This window comes from Rhagoletis pomonella, unplaced genomic scaffold, assembly GCF_013731165.1.
Source record: "Rhagoletis pomonella isolate Grant_MI unplaced genomic scaffold, Rhpom_1.0 Rhpom_scaffold_00005, whole genome shotgun sequence".
NCBI classification, from domain to species: domain Eukaryota; kingdom Metazoa; phylum Arthropoda; class Insecta; order Diptera; family Tephritidae; genus Rhagoletis; species Rhagoletis pomonella.
In genome coordinates, this window is record NW_023458559.1 from 74186866 (window position 1) to 74206687 (window position 19822).

Consider the following 19822-nt stretch of genomic DNA (forward strand, 5'->3'; position numbering starts at 1 on the left):
TAAATAGGAAATAGTGAAAACCAGTCTTTACCAGAGATTTACTACTCCTTTTGCTGTAAAAATCCTAAACAATTAACTAAAAATATCTTATAGAACCCACTGACCTTACATACTTCCAATTTTCGACTGCGAATAAAATATCGAACAAATTTTTATTATCTACATACATACACTCACTCACCAGAATACATATGTTTCCGTACAGTGTTTTTTTTTAATATTTGTAATGTTTTTCGTAATAAAAATTTTTTATACCCGAGCGCACTTGTGCACAAGGGTATTATAACTTTGTTCACATAACGGTTGTTTGTAACAGGCAAAACGAATCGAGATAGATATAGACAAATGTATACATAAATGATCAGGATGAAAAGAGAAATCGATTAAGCGGTGACTGTCTGTCCGTCCGTCCGTCCGTCCGTCCGTCCGTCTGTCCGTCTGTGCACACCATAACTCGAGTAAAAATTGAGATATCTTAACGAAACTTGGTATGTGCACTTCTTTCGGGCGTAGGACGGATGGTATTGAAAATGGGCAAAATCGGACAATAACCACGCCTACCTCCCATATAACGGTAATTTTCAGAAATACAAAAACTGCGATATTTTAGTAACTACTGAAGATAATTCACTCAAAATTGATATTTATAATAAATTTTAGACGAAAAATAAGAATATTAACATTTTTTTGAAAATGGGCGTAGCCACGCCCACTTATGGTTACATGTGTATATCTTGGTAACCGCTGCATCAATTTATTCCAAACTTTGCACAGTTGTTGGCCTTGATACAGCATACTAAATGGCCGAAAATTTTAAAAATTGGACAATAACCACGCCCACTTCCCATATAACGGTAATTTTCAGAAATACGAATACTGCGATATTTTAGTAACTACTGAAGATTATTCACTCAAAATTGATATTTACAATAAGTTTTAGACGAAAAATAAGAATATTATAAATTTTTGGAAAATGGGCGTAGCCACGCCCAGTTATGTTTACATGTGTATATATCTTGGTAACCGCTGCACCAATTTCTTCCAAACTTGGCACAGTTGTTAACCTTGGTATAACATACGAAATGGCCGAAAATTTTTAAAATAGGACAATAATCCCATATAACGGTAATTTAGAGAAATACGAAATCTTCGATAAATCAGTAATTATTGAAGCTAATTTATTCAAAATTGATGCTTGCAACAATTCGTTACCAAGAAATACGTTTAGGATACAATTTTGAAAAATGGGCGTGGCACCGCCCACTTATGATCACATATATGTATCTCGGTAACCGTTCTACCAATTTGTACCAAACTCGGTGTGGTTATTGTACTTGCCACATAGAAGCAAAACGTTGAAACTTATTGAAATCGAACTAAAATTACGGCCGCTTTTCATATAACAGTAAATTTCAGATATGCTTGAAACTTCAATATTTCGAAATTTAAGGACGCTAATTTACTCAAAATGGATACACCTCGGTTTACCATGTAGCGGTAGCTTTCGGAAGGGTGAAAAACATATATTTAATACTTGCGCCGGGTATTTAATGTTCGGTTCCGCCCGAACTTAGACTTTTTTACTTGTTTTTTATTATTTTTAAAAGAAATATAGTTCATTTTGCATGGCAAATGGCATATAAATTAATGATTCAAAATTTTTGCAAAATTTTACGAAAATTCGACAAATTTTCACCAAAATTTCAAACCCTTTTAGAATTTTTTTGGGTATGCAGTTTTGTAGGTTTAAGTAGCGATTTTACACACAAACATTTTCTTGCCATAAAATCTCATGCAATTTAATTTAATTTTACACTTGCACTCATAAGTACAAATTTAATTGCGTTTATATGTATAGCCAACAGTTCAAAACTAAAGCAAGTCATTCATCTCTTGAGCTCATGATGGAGCAGGAGAATCACAGCATGTAAATATGTAGATGAATTTCCTTATTTATTCACTTATTCATTCATTCAATCAACAAGCGCAAAATATACATACAAATGAGCGCAAGCTCTGCCACAGCCAAATGGCTTGTTGTTGAAATATGTATGTACTAACTAGTATGCATGTACGGGCGAGCGTTGATTTCCGTGAACAAATATAGACCATCAAGCAAATATAGTATACATACATACATACATACGTGTGTATACATACATATGAACTTTCCGACGGATGTTGCGTATACGCCACGTTGACCAATTAATTAATTTATTATTAAATCATTAAATTAAATATATTTGTTAACAAATACTAGAGTAAGGGCCGGAAATTAATGTATTTGGGTTTTATGAGATGCAGTTTTGTAGATGTGTATGTTAAGTGTATGTTTATGCTTGTGTGTGTGCTATTTTCACTATTTATAAATCATCAGTGGCATCAATCTCCACTTGCGGTCTTAAAGTGATAATACCGTTAAAGAGTTTGACTCAGGTGTATAAGAATCATTGGCGTGCAAAATCGCATCAAAATGAAGCTATTTTCGATATACAATCAAGTCTGAAAGTTTGAATAATGTCACAATATGAATGTCCATTCAGGAGAAATTGTAGTCATTTAACTATTTAAGGGCCAAGCGAAACCGAGTTGCAATTCTACTGTGAAACCGGTAAGTGATTTTTTTCATCCAAAAAAACCCACATATTTGTTAAAGATTTTTATCAAATTGTATTATCAGCGATTAAAAATTTTTATACTTCACCACTTCATCGAACGAGAATAGACTAAAGGTCTTAGATAGGGTAACAGATAACTGACAGATAGCTGACAAGTGCACTTCGGATTACCTTTTCTTTTCTTATCAAAAAGATATTAACATTTGCTTTGTCACTAACGGGGTCTGGCTAAACTTGGGCGGCGGTCTCTCCATCAGAACTTCTTCTCGTATATATTTTTTTTTTTAGTATGCGCTTTGTTTTTCCAGGTTTTTGGGATGCCATTGGATCACCCGCGGATAAGCAGTTTGTCATTTCGCTATCTATCATGTCTTCTCACACCACACAAAAACATAGTCTCAAGTTTATTTATTGTTTTGCAAGAGAACTCTGCCCGAACGTATGTATATGGGACATTTTTAGCGAAGCAGGCTGCTCCACCTCTCCATTTTAGGTTTGATTTAAAAAATTCAAAACCTTTAGGAAAAATTAGTTTAAGTGGTTTGCTATTTAATAAATGCCGTTGAGTGTTTTTTTTTTTTTTAATTCAAGATGGCGGTTTAAATTAACATCGATTAGATTCGCTTAAAACTTTGCAATCAGGGGTTCTTAAGGTCGCTGAATCTGAAATCAGATTTTAAAATTCAGAAAAGCGGATCCTTATTGGATCGAATCGAGCATATATACGTACATGGCGTATGAGTAACATTCTCATCTCAGCTGAGTAACTACAATTAATAATTATTCGTAGTAAGAGGGTGCGACATACATATGTGATATATGTATGTATGTATGTAGATCGTTGTTTTGATACAATACTATATTCATACAAAACTTTAATCTAAATTTTATTTTTCCTCCGAGTTTGTTAGTAATTTCAAGTTTCAGTGGTCCAAGCCCGGCAAAACCCTACCTGCAATGTTTACGCTGGTTAAGCACTTAAGCTTTTTCTCTACCTATTTCTTTGCTTAAGTAGACGACCTTTAGCTCAAACCCAGCGCAGTTACGTGACCTTTGGCCTTTACTCACTCGTTTCTTGTCTTTGTTAGCTCCTGTTTATTCGGCACTGATATACAAAATTTTTGCGTCGCTATGTGCTGAGCTTGACGGCCGAGCAGTGTTTATCTCTCAGAATTAAAAAAAAGGTGTGTCACTAAATTCTTGTTCATAACTGCATCTTTTTTGAAAAAAAAAACTTAAATCGGTTTCGTATTTTTTGAGTCAAATCGTTACAAACATTTCAAATGCGAACAATTTTATAACAGTTAGTAAGCGGGTTCCTTTAAATTCGTTAAGTCTTAAACTGTGTAAAACTCGATAATTTATGAGTCGGGAACACCGCTTGTCTGGCAGGTTAACCCGAATTATTTGACGCAATTTTCATTTCCTAGTATATTTTATAACAGCCCGTTAGCTCGAAGGAAAGCTAAAATATAATTATAAATGTCGAGAGTTAGAAAAAATCCTAATTTAATAAAATAGGACGTGGATGAAATTTATTTATTTATATATCTTATAAATTTTTATTTATTTTATTTGTTTTTCTAAAATTTTTCATTATTTCTTCGAGATGCATGCTGATGGTTCTTTTACGTGGCTCGTAAACTTTCGAGTTTTACGCGGCTTTTATGACTTTTAGGGAAGACCCTTAATATAGATATAGAAGATAGTTTCTGACGCTGGAGAATTTATTTCGTAAATGAATGCAATAAAATTAAATGTAGCGAAAATCGTATTTGTTTACAATAAACGCAAATGCGTAGTACGACATAGCAGTACATTTATGTGCACTCACATATGTAGACACATTCTTACATACATACGTGTGACGAAAATTAAAAAAAAAAAATATTCTCAGACCTTTGACTGATGCTCAGATTTCGCTATTTGTATGCTTTTTATCCCCCTATTTCTTTTATAAAATGGTTGAAGTTATTTTTATAGATACCTCGCAACAAGAATTGTTTTATTTGTTCTAGGCGATTTTTTAAAGTGCAATTTTTGTTGCATTTTTTTATTCCTCCTTTTTGTTGATACTCTTTTTTTTTGGTTTTTATTTTAAAATTTTTTTTTTTCGTTTATGCTTTCTGTGGCACCACTGCCAGCAATTAAAATATGTTCGAGCGCATTTATGAGCATCGTACATCACTTTTGTTTATTTCTACGCCTTTTTCACTACGTTTCTCTTATTAATTCGAGTATTTTGAGCGCTCAAGTGCAAGCTAAAAGGAGCTATAATAAATATTGTTTCATTTCTTTTCAAAAAATAAAAATAAAAATAAAAATAAAAATGCACACAATTGCTCTTTTGCATGCCACTTCATGCGTTTTTAATTGCCCGAGCAAACAGTTGGTGTGGAGGGGGAAACTCAAACCGTTCGCGTTTAAATTGCATATACGTTTTTAGGTATATTTTTTCGCATATTTATATTGAAATGCAATGGCATATTGGGAAAACTGTGGTCGGCGACGTGAGGCAGGTATTTTCCTTTTTGTAACAGATATTCGGAGTATTTGTTTATAGAGTAGTGCTATGCTTTTCGTAAATATTATTTAAAATTTAGTATTAAATATTTGCCACTTAGTATTTAGTGCTTCGTATTTTTTTGTAATTTACCTACTACATTTCGTCCTACCAAATTACCACTTCTTCCTTTATACCGTTCTTTTAAACCTTTTTAATCTACTGTTCAACCATTATTTGCTTCCGCAAAGCTCATGTTCTTTAGCAATTCCAAAGCGGTTAGCAACCACACATTCATCAAAATACATCCGTTTCCGCTGCGATATCCGATAAGACTTCCTTTGTTGCTGTCACCTTGCCTTGCTAAACTTTTACGGCTTTTCACACTTACGCCATTGTTCAGCAAGCAGGTAACCATGACTTTATGTTTGAGCATACATACATATACTACATATGTATGTATACGGGGGGGTGTATTTCCTCCTCCTTGGCAGCCAAGTTAAACTCACATTTGTTGGCTTGCGACCGCACTCAGAATCAACAACTCTGAATGACTTTGAACTGACAGGTGTATTTATTACATGGCAAGCATTGTTTTGCTTTTGTACTTCTATAGCTGCTTACTGGCATTATTTCTCTTGCTGCTTACGCTAGCAAGTTACATTTACTTAGACTGTGGAAAGTTGTTTCGTTTAAGCAAACAATAAAAGTAACGCAAGTAAAAATTGTGGATCAGAAATATAGAGTAACAATAATATTACTAGGAGTGCTAGTTACTGTCGAAATTCGGCCGTTTTTCTAGATTTTTAAGACCCTTGGTGAGGTTTTCTAACCTATGTATGTAGGGGTACAAAATTACTTGCCGGAAAGTCTTCTGCTTTGAAACTAAAACGCGTATGCAATTTTTCATATCTTTGAAGGTCTCTCGAGGACTTTGGCAGGCCTTAAAATTTACCCGCTACATTCCAGTGTGTCGATTAATTTCGATAATTTGAAACATATCCATAATTCAATGAATTTCAAAAACATTAAAATCCGATTTTCGACAAATTTCTATAATTCCATGTTTTGAGCGTTTATAAATTTAGATAACTCAAAAATGTATACAACTCGATATAGATCGGGGACCCAGTGAACTTTGGATACCTCTATGAATTTCGATAATCCGGTTAATTTTGATAGCTCCATATTTTTTGAAATCTATCGAAAAATTCCGATAACTCGTTACACTCGGGTATCACGATAAAATTCGATAAACAGTGGCAACTCGATAAACTTGAAATTTCGACAACTAGAAATATTTTGGAAATTACCAAAACGATTCGATAAATCGACAAATTTCGGTAAATCAATATCGATAACTCTTTAATTTCAAGGAACTCGATGCATTAGGATAAACCCATAAATTTCCTTAACTCTATAAATAATCGTAATTTAATAAATATCGAAACTTGATAAATTTTATTAACTTGACAAATTCGGATAATCCCTTAATTTTTTGTAGCTCGATAGCTCTCCGTAAACTTCGACAACTAATACTTCAATACTTGCCTTGTGTGTAGTCTGCATAAAAATTATTCGAGAAGCTACTTATATCTGTTTGCATGATAAAAAAATTAGAGTTGGATGTGACAGGTCACTTGTCATTTGTGAATCGTGTTAAACGTCTTGTTAATTTTACCTTATTTGTCAACTTGACCCAAATCTCCCGCACCCTCCCCCAACAAAAATTCTGTAGCCGCCACTAGTACTAATATTAATCCGAACACAAATTCCAAAACCAATGCGAATACAAAAGCGAAATGCAGTACATCAAAGAACAGCTCACCTGTTGTATGAGTATTTACATATGTATGTATATATAAGTGTAAGTTATCCGCCGCTGATTTACTTTTTATTACTGCTTAGATTGACCTATATCCAGGCCATAATATTATTCACACAACAGCCGTCGTAATGATGCTTGCGTACTCTTTTACTTGAGTTCCTTTTAATGCATCCTGCGAAAGCTCATGTCGTCCTGCGTTATGCTAAGAACGTATTACATATATGTACATACATACATACATACATGCATATGCCCCAAAAGTTGTCTCACTGTATGACACCATCATAATTCAGCCGCTTGACCTCAATTTGTGTGTCACATCACTCAGTGTGATCTGTTGGCGGCCTTTCTTCGTTCATTATGCCACATCTCAGTGCGCTGACATAGACATACATAAATATTTTTTAGCAATGTGTGCATAAATATGTACATACAAATGCATGTATAGCCATATTCAAATGTGTATATGTATATGTATGTGTGTTTTGCGAGCGTATTTTCTAAAGCTTTTCTTTTTCATTGTCCAACGTCATTGTCAGGAGGATGGCTTTTGTTTCAGTTGTCTGTAGTTGGTTGTCGTTGGTCATGTTGGAATCTATGAGCAATGTCGTCGTACGTGTGCTGAGATATAATAACGTTGCTGCGATTATATAAAACAGGATATAAAAGAGACAGGCAGACGCCAGTGGCAAAATTTAAGTTTTAAAATTCAAACTTTGCTCATCAAAGTTTTTTTTTTTTTAATTTTTTTTTTTCAAGCTTTAAATATAAGACTTTTAATGAGAAACAAGAAATTTTTTTAATACAATTAAAACAGAAACACACGCCTTTGGTGATTTGTGCATGGGTCGTTAGATGATTAATTTAATGTGAGTTTTCGATTTTCAATCTGCCTTTACACTTTAAAGGTCATAGCAAGGTAAGTGTAAACTATTAATGAATTCAGTTCGAGCTAGGAAATTTTGGTAAGTCACCAAATTCCCGGCTTTAACCGTATTAACCGCTTTCTTCTAGTGAAATATATGTATGTATATCCCACAAAAAGTCAAGTCGGAATTTTAATGCTGTCACTCCCTAGGATTGTTCTATACCGAAAAGCATAAAGCCCTGTTTTTTATTTTGAATTCAAAAACCATTTAGGAGTCGTACAAAGCGCTTTAAATTTTTCATGTATTTCGAAACTCTCAGCGGAGGTTGGGGTTCCGATTCATCTTCCTGATTGACGCTATAGCCACCTAAGCCATTGTAGCCGAGGCCAATAAATCGCGGCAGTCGTTTCTTTTACTTGCCAACTAGCCTAGCGTTTTCTCGTGAGGCCCTAACTTAAGCTGCTCGTGTCGATTTTCAAACTACTATTGTGCCTACCAGGTAGAGTTTTCTTCTACACATTTTGGAGGCTATAAATGAACTCGGAACTGAAAGAATTGGTACAGTTTTTTCGTATTCAAAAAACAAAGAGCCGCTGAATTTGGGAATGTGTGGTCCGGCACTATTAACTGTAGCTGATTTCTACAGTGGATTATAAAGGTAAACTGTATGGAAATAGGAGCCCAACCAAGCAGGTTTTCCAGGAAACGAACGCATTGTTTAATTTTTGCCACAAGCGAACTGCTTTTGAAAAAATTTGTTTGTACTCAACTCTAGTAGAAGATCGAAACCTTTTTCGAAGCATATATTATCCTAAAAGCACTATATCTTACACCATCAGAGCTCAGAGAACTCTTAGTTTAATAGGTAAGCATACAGAATGGCTTTCAGAATCAGCTGTTACGCTTGTCGCTAGCTTGTTTTTCTGTGTGCTGAACGTTAACCTTAGTATTCGAGTTTTGATATCCCATCACCCTTATCTACTTTTAAAAGTATCTTTTTGGTTGGTTGTGCTTTCAAAAATCGTTGTCCTAAACCAAATCTGAAAAGAGATTGCAAACTTTTTTTTCATAATATACTTATAGAAAATCGCATTGCCTACTAATTGTTAACTAAAATTATATTCCGAGTTTTGGCAATTTTTCTTTGTTAAATATTTTAAAAAATTCTTAACTCACAACTATAAACGAAACCACTCAAACAAAAGCTCTTGGCATTTAATTAATCAAAGTGACTTGTCAAATGTAAATTTACACAATCTTTTACAATAGTGACAAAGAAAACGAATTACTATTGTAATTAGACTTGCAATAATCCAAATTTTTGTTGTACAAAAGTCAGCAAATATTGAAAGATTGATTGAGCTAAGCAGAAATGAATATTAGTACAATCACTACACACAAAGTTGCAGGACATATCAAACTAAAACACTTTAAAGCAATATACAATTAATGTACGAGTCTATGCAGGTCACGAAACGAGTAGAAGCAAAGGAAAGGAAGGAAATTATTGCAATGCAGATATTGGAAGGGAGTTTTTTCAACGAGGAGGAAGCATCGGAAATTTAACTCCTTCAGTGTGGAACTTTAACCCCAGCGAAACCCCCTGCCGTCGCAGTAGCGATTACCGCCCGCACTACCGTCAAGTATTTCGTCGTGTGGCGGTTTGATCAGTGGGCTATTTTACTGTCCTAATGGAATCTACTTGTTAGCACTCACTGTTGGTATCATTTCAGGGCGAAGCCAAGGCCATCTTCTGCCTTGTTCATTAGCCTTCTGAAACGGGGGCATACGAGAAGTACCTGTTCCGCATCTTCAGCTATGTTGGTTTGCATTGCCCGCAAGATGGGGTCTCTTCATGACCAAAGCAATGAAAGTACGTTTTAAAACAGCCGGGTCCACCAGCCCCTTGTTGCATTATCCCGCCGTGAATGACGCTGTGCTGCCCTACTATTTTTCTGTGGGCGCTGATATCGCTTTGATAATGATTGCACTATACGATTCATGCTTCACACAACTCTTGAGCTATCAGGTCGGCTGAAAATGGATGGTCTCAGTGGCGAGTTTAACAACTCCAATTAGCACACATAGGCCAGCTATGATGAATTCAGAGCAAACTCTAGAAGTACACAAGCGGTACGTGGAGTTTGCACTCCAGCCGGAACCCGTCTGGCCAGCTGCCTGAGTCCATCAAAGTGTGTCATTATTCTAGCCAGGGCTTCCTCTGCAATCGCAGCTTTTTTAATAGAATGCTCTAAGTAATCACGGAAAATAAGCGGATGATCCACCAATACCCCTAAGTGCTTCACGCATGGCTTGGGCTTTATGTTGCAGTCACCAGCTCGGATGACCACTTTCTCAATATTCTTAGACCCACGATAGTCGGGTCTACGTAACCGGAACGACCCAGATTTATATTTGGCCAAGGACTGTCACTCCAGCAACACACCCCAAAAACTCTTTGGGGAACTTGTATGCTGCTACAACAACAACAACAACCACTTTCTCCACCTTTTAACGGCGATTTATGAGTACGACTACCGTGTTATGGGCAAGCCTCTGCTATAGCATGCTCCGCACTAACTACCACCTCCGTGTGCGTTTTGCGGTCACAACGTTTGATACTATACAAGAGGTGACCTAACGCGGATCCCTGTGGCACACCAACTGTGACTCTTTTTAGTAGAGATGCTGCGTTGAATTTAAATTGACTTGGTAGTATTCTTTGGTGCCACCTAACTATCCTGGGCCGCTTGCCATCATCTATAGCCTTTTCGGTTTTTACTTGTGCGACCTCGATCGTGTCGGTGATAGATAATTTTTTCATAGAGCCGAGCTAGTCGCTTGACAGATTTCTACTTGGGTTTCCAACTGGTTTTTAATGAAAAGCTTAAACAGCTTTCCGGTGAGGTCCAGCATGCACAATGTGCGATATCCAGTGGGAGAACAATTACCTTGATATTTTGGTATAAGAAGCAATTTAAGCAGCTTCCAGCTGTTGGAAAAAACGTCTCCTCGCAGGTAGACATCAAAATCGCTCGCAAATATGCACAGATTTTGTGGAACTCCGTCTGTTACTAGCGAGGAGATAATTTTCAGCTTGCCGCCGAGGTTATCGTTGGTTAACTGGTTCGTTGGAAGAACGTATCGAAGTACATACATTTGTTGCAATTGATATCGAATGATTTAAATCAGTAAACATTGGATGTAGAAAATATTGCAGAAAGGATATTCAATGATTGCAGACTTGTTTGCATTGTTTAAGTTATTCTTGTATTTGTCGTATTTTTTTTTTTTAATTTTCTCCCCACAAAAAGTACTTGAAAGCATTGTGCGGCATAATCAATGCAATGCAAGGACTTGGCTATCAGGTATGCATTTACACATACAGAATCAAATTTACATATCAAAAGCATGCAGTCAAACCAAATATGCACATACATACACTCACCACATGCACACACAAACACATACATATCTGCACACATCAATAATGTGTAGCTAAGCAAATGTGAGTATCAAAGAATTTGCGCAAATACAGGACGTCTCAGTTTGTTTGTTTACATTTTCGTTTGCAACCGCAGCATGCAGGAAAGCTGAAATGTCAATTTGCTGTCAACAAGCGACAATATTGCACATTGAACACACACATATATATGTATATGTATATACACATAGAAAAGTATGCAAAAGAAGAGCTTAAAACAATAGCAGTTGTGCAAAGAATCAAATATTCTACGTAAAGCAACAGCAAATACATATACAACGAAAGATTACCCATACGCCTGGTTGGTTGGCCCCATCTACATTTTGTACATACACACATGCCACATGATGCCTCATGTTTTAAGGTACATACTACTTGCAACATGCAATGACAGTTTATTTAGAGTGTGGTACTATTGCCAACATGCCTGTGAAGGGTAGGGGCAAGATGCTGCACAAAAAATCAATCTGCGAGTGGCACCTAAGTTTTGTATAGTTGCGAGCCTTATCATCATTTTGTAATGCATATGTATGTATGTATGTATTGATAGTCAGTGAAATGCTAAATCCACCCCTGTAAACCGACTAGTTGCGTAACTGTCAACTCCGACAGCCAAGTAGCAATCAGAGCGCTACTAATGCTTGTGATGTTATCGAAACTGGCCGAGGAATGTCTGTCCACTCTCCCGGTCTGATTTGGTTTTCATGTCACAGGCTAATGAATGGGCTTCGCAGACGACCGTTAAGTTAATCTATTATAACAGAAAGGATGTAAGAGTCCTTTGAGCAAGCTGTGGGAAGCTTGCGGGCTTTCAGTCGGCTCAGCGAGCGTTGTGCGAAATCCGCGAATGTAAATTTGCAAATTCTCTCAGAATGATCGTCGACCGCGGAGGTTTTGAGTTGGCTTCTCCAGCTAGCTAACGACCAACTGTTGATTCCGAAAGAAGTCTTGACCGGAATCTTGCCGACGATAATGTAAAGCTCAGCGCACCTAAATAACTTAATCCGGCATTCGATCGAACCACCTTTTTTTCCATTTTTATTGTAATTTCTATTATTTTTTCCATAGAAAAAGTATACGCATTCTTTAACTCATACTATTTTCTTATCTATTTTTATCTTTTAGTTTCTTTCGATGATGACTGCAGTCAGGTGCAATGTCCTGTGGAAACTAGCCTCTGCCCGCCAGATAGCGTGGAGCGACACCCAGCGCCCATTGTCGATGTACTGTATGGTCCTGATGAATTTTTGCCACCACATGAGTTCTACGATGATGATGTCAATCCAGCTGATGTAATTGACCATCAATACGATGAACTGCCGTTGCACGTGAGTGCTGTTATGGCGCCAACTAATGCCAGCACAGCCACAGCTACAACCTCGCCTACAACTACAACGTCAACTCAGTCCGCGGACAGTTTGGGTACAGAGCTTTTAGAGCCCAAAAAGGAATTTAAACGTGAACTGGTATTTGACAACGCAAATATGGATGATCTTGATGAGCACGAGCGTCTGTTGGGAATATGTTGTGTCGGTGTAGCGGAAGAAAATCGGCGACGCCGACGAAGGCTTCGCCGTTCCAGTGTAGCGAGTGATTGCGAATGTAAACCCTGTGAGGCGATACCACAATGCTCCACAGGTGAAGTGGCTATTAGGGTACACGAAGCTGCTGGTTCCCCAGGTGATTGCTGTCCGCGATATGCTTGCGAACCGAAACCGGTATGCGCTGATACGACCGTTGTTCAGGCTTACTGGCAAAACGCTTGTACACGCTGCAGCTGTTACGGTCCGAAAGGTGTAGAGCTCTGTCACAATGAATGCCCCGAAATGGAGCAGCAGGAGACGGAGCGCAGTTGTTACTCCGATAACTTACAGGAACCGCAGTTACATGGCAGCGAGTGGTATGAAAACCATTTTTGTACGAAATGCCGCTGTGACAATGGTGTTCGGGAATGTGTGGAGAGCTTATGTAAGCCGGTGGGCTGCAGTAATCCGATAAAAGTAGAGGGACAGTGTTGTCCACAGTGTCCCACAGGTGTGGAGGATATTTTGGTTGTCCATGAGAACTCAACAAATTCCACTAGTCGGGAGCAGAGGCTGCTGAAAGAAACGACTACAGTGTCTTCTACGGTGGGAAGGGCATCACCGGAGACAATTACTGCATCTACTTTGCCTTCTACCGAGACTTCAACCACAGTTAAGGCTTCTACTGAATCTTCAACATTACTCATTGGTTTTCATAGTGAATCTACAAGTACTAGTCGAACAACCGAAGCCTCTTCTAGCAGCACCGAAATTTGGTCTAGTACTAGAAATATTGACGACATTGCAGCTGACGGCTATTTTGGCCTTAGGAGCAATTTCACATTTGAAGGCAGTGGTTCAACGACTCAGGAAACAATAGACGATCTTTCTGAAAGCTTCTCAGCATCTGTATTGGCTGCGCAGAGCTACAATTCTTCGCCTACAATGCCAAGCCAAACGGAGTTCACGGAACCATCATCGACAACCGCTAAAGTAAGCACAGCTAGTCAACCTACCTACACTGAAAGTTCCAATGAGGAGTCCTCGACCCAGAGTACACAGAGCACAAAAGACCTCATCATGACTTCCAGCACTTCAATGTTTGACAGCACAACACCAGTGTCAGCTGGGGTACTTGAGGAAAGTGAGTCTTCCACGGAGTCATCAACTGAAACTCCAGCTGCCAGTAGCCCTGCCGAGTCCACCACGCTCACCAACTCCAGCGACATAAGTACATCGCACCTAGCATCCACCACAATTAGTTCCACAACTGGGTCTAGTTCCACAACATCGTCTGGTTCGTCTCCGACAACTACGCCCACTACAACTACCTCAACTACTTCTACAACAGTTTCCTTAGCAAGTTCCCCACACACTTTAAGTTCCACTACCAGTACACCATACTCTTACACAGCAAGCCCATCGGCAACGCCTTCAACACCTACAACCAGCTCACCCTACTCCAGCACCGTTTCCACGCAACCTGCTACAACTTTTGTTTATTGGTATACCTTCTCCACATCTGCACCCTCGCCACCCATACCGCAGCCAACTGTCTACCAACCCAGCGTGCGTACATTCTTTACACGCCCCGAGGTGCGCTACATTGGCGCTACAGTCGTCGTGGCTTTTCTTGCCATTTGTGCGCTAGCGGTATGGAAATTTTGTATGCCTACGCGCAGCGTTAGACTAAAGAATCGATATAGGACAGTACCCAGCTCCGAGGCGACCAGCTTGAGTCATAGTCCAACCACGTCACACTCTTCTATGGCATAGTTGAGAAGGTTATGTAAGCTGCAAGATTCGTCAGTAGGTGAGAGCTGAAGCGAGATTAATTGGAGGGTGGTGCTCATGCAGTTCAGCAGTGTGCACTGGCTCTTATTATGTGTATATTTAAAGGTTTTTAGTCAAGTTTAACTAATAAATTTTGTTGCTAGTGACATTTTCATGGTAGGCGCGGGGAAAAGAGGGATTTCTTTTATGAAAAAAAAAAATACAAATTTATAAAATATGACTTTCTATATTAGACTCAGGGGATTTTTTTTAGCTGAATTTCGTAAAGCAGTTTTTTAACACTGACTTTAGAGAATTTGGTAGTGGGATTATTATATTATCGCTCCTTCCTCTACCAAACAGTTAAACCCAGCTCCACCTGGTTTGCTATTTAGCTACCAGTACTATAAGCTGTATCTGCTAAGAAATTATGCACACCAAACTTAAAGATAAATTTAATTTGGGGTTAGAAATGTGAAATAACTTTCTGAAATCTCATTCCGCAAAGTTATCTTTCTTTACAAACTTTAAGTCATAAGTTAGCCATCACAATTAAAAGGCTGGAACTTTTTAATTTATTTACCTCATCGAGTTGAAAAATGGTTCAAGTTCATGCAGTATTTTCTGGGACTAGTACCCAACTCCGTATAAGTATTAACCGAAGAGTGAAGTGTTGTGGGTTTAGTGTAGGTAGGGGTAACAACTTTTGCTTAATACTTCTTTGGCAAGTCTTCATTGTAAAAAATTGGTTTTGAGTCCTTTTAAGCACCTCACTGCGTAGGCAACCCGTTCTCGGTGAAATGATACGTAGAAGCTTTAAAACGATCCTTACCGATGCCTATTTAAATTAAAATAGTCTTGACTTAGTGAGCAAGCGCTTCTTGAACCGGTCACACAATATCGTAAAAATATATTTTAGAAATCTCCCCAAGAATTTGGAGGTATATAAAATGTTTTCTTTGCAAAGAGGGTTGGATATACCCAAAAGCTTGAAATTGTTGAAAGACAAATGGAAGCCGAGCGATCTTTAGTCAGCCAGACCTTCTAGTGTAGATCCTCGATATTGTAAGGGAAATATTGACCATGTTTATAAACATCTAGAAATCGAAGCCACGCAATGAGGCTTTCTCCTCTCGAAAGCTTTTCTCCATTGAAAAGCTTTACAAACCTAATATTTATAACGTTTACTAGGTTTTCCTAACCTATCATCTTGAACGGCTCGAACTCCAAAAGGTCATTGCCTAATGAGCATAAATTCACACGAAGTGGACTTTCCGGCTTATGATTACTGGCTTAGTGGTCGGGTGTATGAGGAAATCGAAAGCATCGCACTCTTTCTCGTTTTTTCCAGCTTTGGATAGACTCGATTCGGCAGCCTAACCACCAATGCTCGTCTCGCGCCCTAAGTGGGTCTGGTCTAAGTGTGTATAAGATTTAAGTTAACCTAACTTTGCGTATCGAGTATAGGCAAAGTGGTATCACGACCCTGGTGTTAATTTTTCTGGAATCTAAGTGAGGACATCACTTAATTTTTGGCTTCACCTATGTAGCTTAATGTAGTAGCTTAATGTTTGGCAAGACCGAACAGATTTTTGATTCTCTCTAAAATAGACTTCAAACCTCTTCGACTCCTTTAGTCTAATTGATGTCTTTCTTGAAGGGTTAACTGAATTTATCACAATACCGCGATATTTTAAAGATAAACTAAACAAAAAGGAGGGTACTTCTTTTTCTTTTTCGATCCAAAAATTGATACTTTGTCGAGCTTAAAATCTCGAATAGAGCAGTCCATAGACCCTATTAGCATTATGCGAGGTAAATTTTTTTCTTTCCTTAACTATCGTAATTCAATAAAGGACAACTCATAGTTTTACTAAAAAATCTTTAATGTTTTTTCCAATAATTTTGGGTTCGTCCATTACCCTTAACGAGGTCACTTCAACCATAAAATCGTAACTCACGCATTTTATCCTTGCCAAATCCGCAACCAGTATTCCACAACCTGTACCAGCAGAGTTCTGAAGCTTTTCCACAAAATTATTCATAGCCTCAAACCCTTTATTTCCCCTTCGTGACGATGGACTCAAAACTCTGAAAATGTCACTCAGCTCTGCAACAAATTTTAGTTGAGAACAAAAACAAATGATTACAACTAAAGCAAACAAAATTATAATTCTCATTTTAAATCTTAATTTAAACTATTTTGATTACTTTGAAATTACACAATATTTTGCTATTGTATATTATCTTTTATTATTTTTTTTATTATTTTATGTATAATTTTTAAACTCAATTGTGTATTATATTTGTATGTATTAATAAAAACCAATAAGCGGAAATCAATATTTGCTGCGTTAATTAGCAATGATAATTTTATTAATAAATAAATGATAAATTTTGTAGGCGTTTACGTGTGTCACCCTTCATCAACGCGTGTATTTTGCTCGCGTTTATTTTTTTTTTTTTCTTTACTCATTATTTGCGCAATTGGCAATTGTCAATTTTTATTGGCAATTAAAACCGCATTAAAAATATTTACATACATACATGCAGATAAAGATTTTTTTTTCGTTTTAATCTTTTCATTCATTTCCTGACACAAATTGATTGCCTGCTGTATTTTGTTTAATTTTTATATTTTTATTTTGTGTTATACTATGCACTGCAACAACGCCTACATTATTTAGTAACGCACACATTTCAGAAGACATTACAATATTTCTGATTTATTTAATTGACATATATATATAAACATACGAGGTGTTTATTTTTTTATTATTTTATAAAAAAATATATGTAAAATGTGATAGGACAATGTTCCAGAAACAGTTTGTTTTTTAAGAATACAGACATGCATGCATAAATATGTATGTATATAAATATTTACACATGTAAAATGTTGATTTGAGCAAAATAATGTGTTTGGTTTAAACGCCAAGTCGTTAAAAATTAAATATGACCTTGAAAGTTTTCTCGGAAACTTTTTCGGTATACAATACTTTGATACTAAGTACTTTTAAGTACATTTCTTTATTTTAATTATTCGTATTCATTTTAAAGAACTATTAATTAAGTGCTAAATCTAAAAGAAATTAGTTTTTATTTAAAAATAATTTAAAATTTTTGTTTGCATTTTTTTTTCCAAATTTACCACCGACTGTGGATGTGACATTTTCCATAGGAAGAAACAAAATTTTAAGTTTTTTGTTTTTTTTTTTTTATTTTATAAAAAACCGCAATAAAAAAGCGTGACATTTATTTATGCAAAAAACAAAAAAAATTCAAAAAAACTTCACCTTTACTGGACGAGTATTTTTAACCAAAAAAGTATTTTCTCGACAACACACACAAACTTATGTACATTCATATTTTCGACGCAAACAAAAAATTATTAAAAAGTCTACAACAAACAATTCACTGCATTTACACAAATTTTTAAATGCCCATAGAGAGAAATTGGTAGCAGAAAAAAATTAAAATTATTGCATATTCATTATCGTAGGCCATGCACGCTTACGATATTAGAACTAAAACGATTTAAAAAAAATATAAACAAAAGGAAATTAGAACAAACGCACGCGCATACGATTTCATTCGACGAAAAAAATTCCTAAAGCACACTTTTAGCAGTAAGGAAATCATACGTTTTTAGCAAAATTGCTTTTAGGTTAGCTTTTACGAAACATAAATAAATAAATAAAATAAGACATATTGTAAACGAAATTAAAGGAAAGGTTCAAGAAAAAATATATTGTACCAAAAGATCTAATAGAAAATTATACAAAATTATGAAAAATTTCAAGGAAATTTTGTTTCATAAAAATAAGTTTTGCTTTCTACAAAAATATTGCGCGCAAACACAAAAACCCATATTTTAGGATACAAAACATTTTTCATAAAATTTTTTTTATAGATACAAAACCCTTTTTTGCCATCAAACTTTTGCTTCGTACAAAATTTCTTATACATTTTTTTTCATAACACTTTTCGTACAAAATTCTTGAGTATTTAATTTTTTTTATCTAAATTATTTTTTCAGTCGCGGAAACAATAAATAAATCTGATAAATTTATTTGAATTTGTAAAAGTGTTCGCCAAACACAAACATTAAAACAATTTTTCCAAACCAAAAAAATTTACAACAAATGCTTTCAAGAAACACACAGAATTTTTTCATGCAAACACAAAGATGTTTTTGATTTCAAAAAAAAAATCATTTATTCGCTACCGTTGAACGAGACTTGTTTCAAATTTCCCATTCTTTATAGGCATATTTCTTACGCAATGTTTTTTTTTTTTTTATGAAACCGCAAATCTAAGGCAAGAAAAATATTTCAGCGAATAATAAATGCGATATAAAATTTTGAAGATGAAATTTATGTTAAAATATTTCTATTTAAATTAATGTTTCCAAAAAAAAATAAAAATTCGCCGACATGTAATGAAAAAAGATGGTTAAATACCAATATAAAAAAATTTCGCAATTCCACAATTTTTTTATATGAATAAAGTTTTATTTGACAAAAAATTTGATTTCACAAAACTTTTTTTTCGAAAAATTTTGGAATAAAATGTAAATTTTTTTTTAATTCTTTTGACAAAATATTTTGAACCACATTTTTACACGCAAATTATTTTCCACCAAAAGTTTTTTACGAAACTTTTTTTCCAAATTTTTTATGTTTGTATTTATACGCACTCAAATAGTTTCCACGACTGTATATTTAGTAAAATTTACTTCTTGTTAATGTAGGTAAGTACATATACTATTTGTAGCTCATAAAATTGTACATTATTAGTTTTAAAAGCACTTAATTTTAAAAAATATATATTGAAATAAGTTCATCAAACCCAAGTCGTTGAGATATTGCGCACAATAAAAAAAATAAATATTAAATGTAAATTTTTAGGTTGGAAAATAGAAAAAACGTATAATTGTAAATTATAAAAAATATATATATTAATTTAAATTATAAGTTTAAGTATTCGAAATTCTCATTTGCTTTCACACTCTCTAAAGTTTTGTACTCTCATTTCGTCAATTTAAGTTATTGTAATTATAAGAAAGTATATGTATATAAATGACTATTAGATGAAATTAATAAAGGAAACGAGTTAATTTAGCAAAAATTAAAGAAACTACATTTTAAAGGTTTTTATAAAAATGCCGGTAAGTAATGACTTGAAAACTTATGGCAACTCCCTTTCTTTTCAATCAAAATAA

The 19822-nt window shown here is 35.6% G+C and overlaps 1 protein-coding gene across 1 annotated transcript in view; it reads left to right on the forward strand.

Moving 5' to 3' along the window:
• Nucleotides 1-17374, forward strand: part of LOC118740208 (flocculation protein FLO11-like) — a 59791-nt gene extending 42417 nt beyond the window's left edge. The window contains exon 2 of the mRNA XM_036471706.1: nucleotides 12428-17374. Within this exon, the coding sequence (XP_036327599.1) occupies nucleotides 12428-14601 (2174 nt within the window). The 3' untranslated portion in view covers nucleotides 14602-17374. The remainder of the gene's footprint in view (nucleotides 1-12427) is intronic.
• The last annotated feature ends 2448 nt before the right edge of the window (nucleotides 17375-19822 follow it).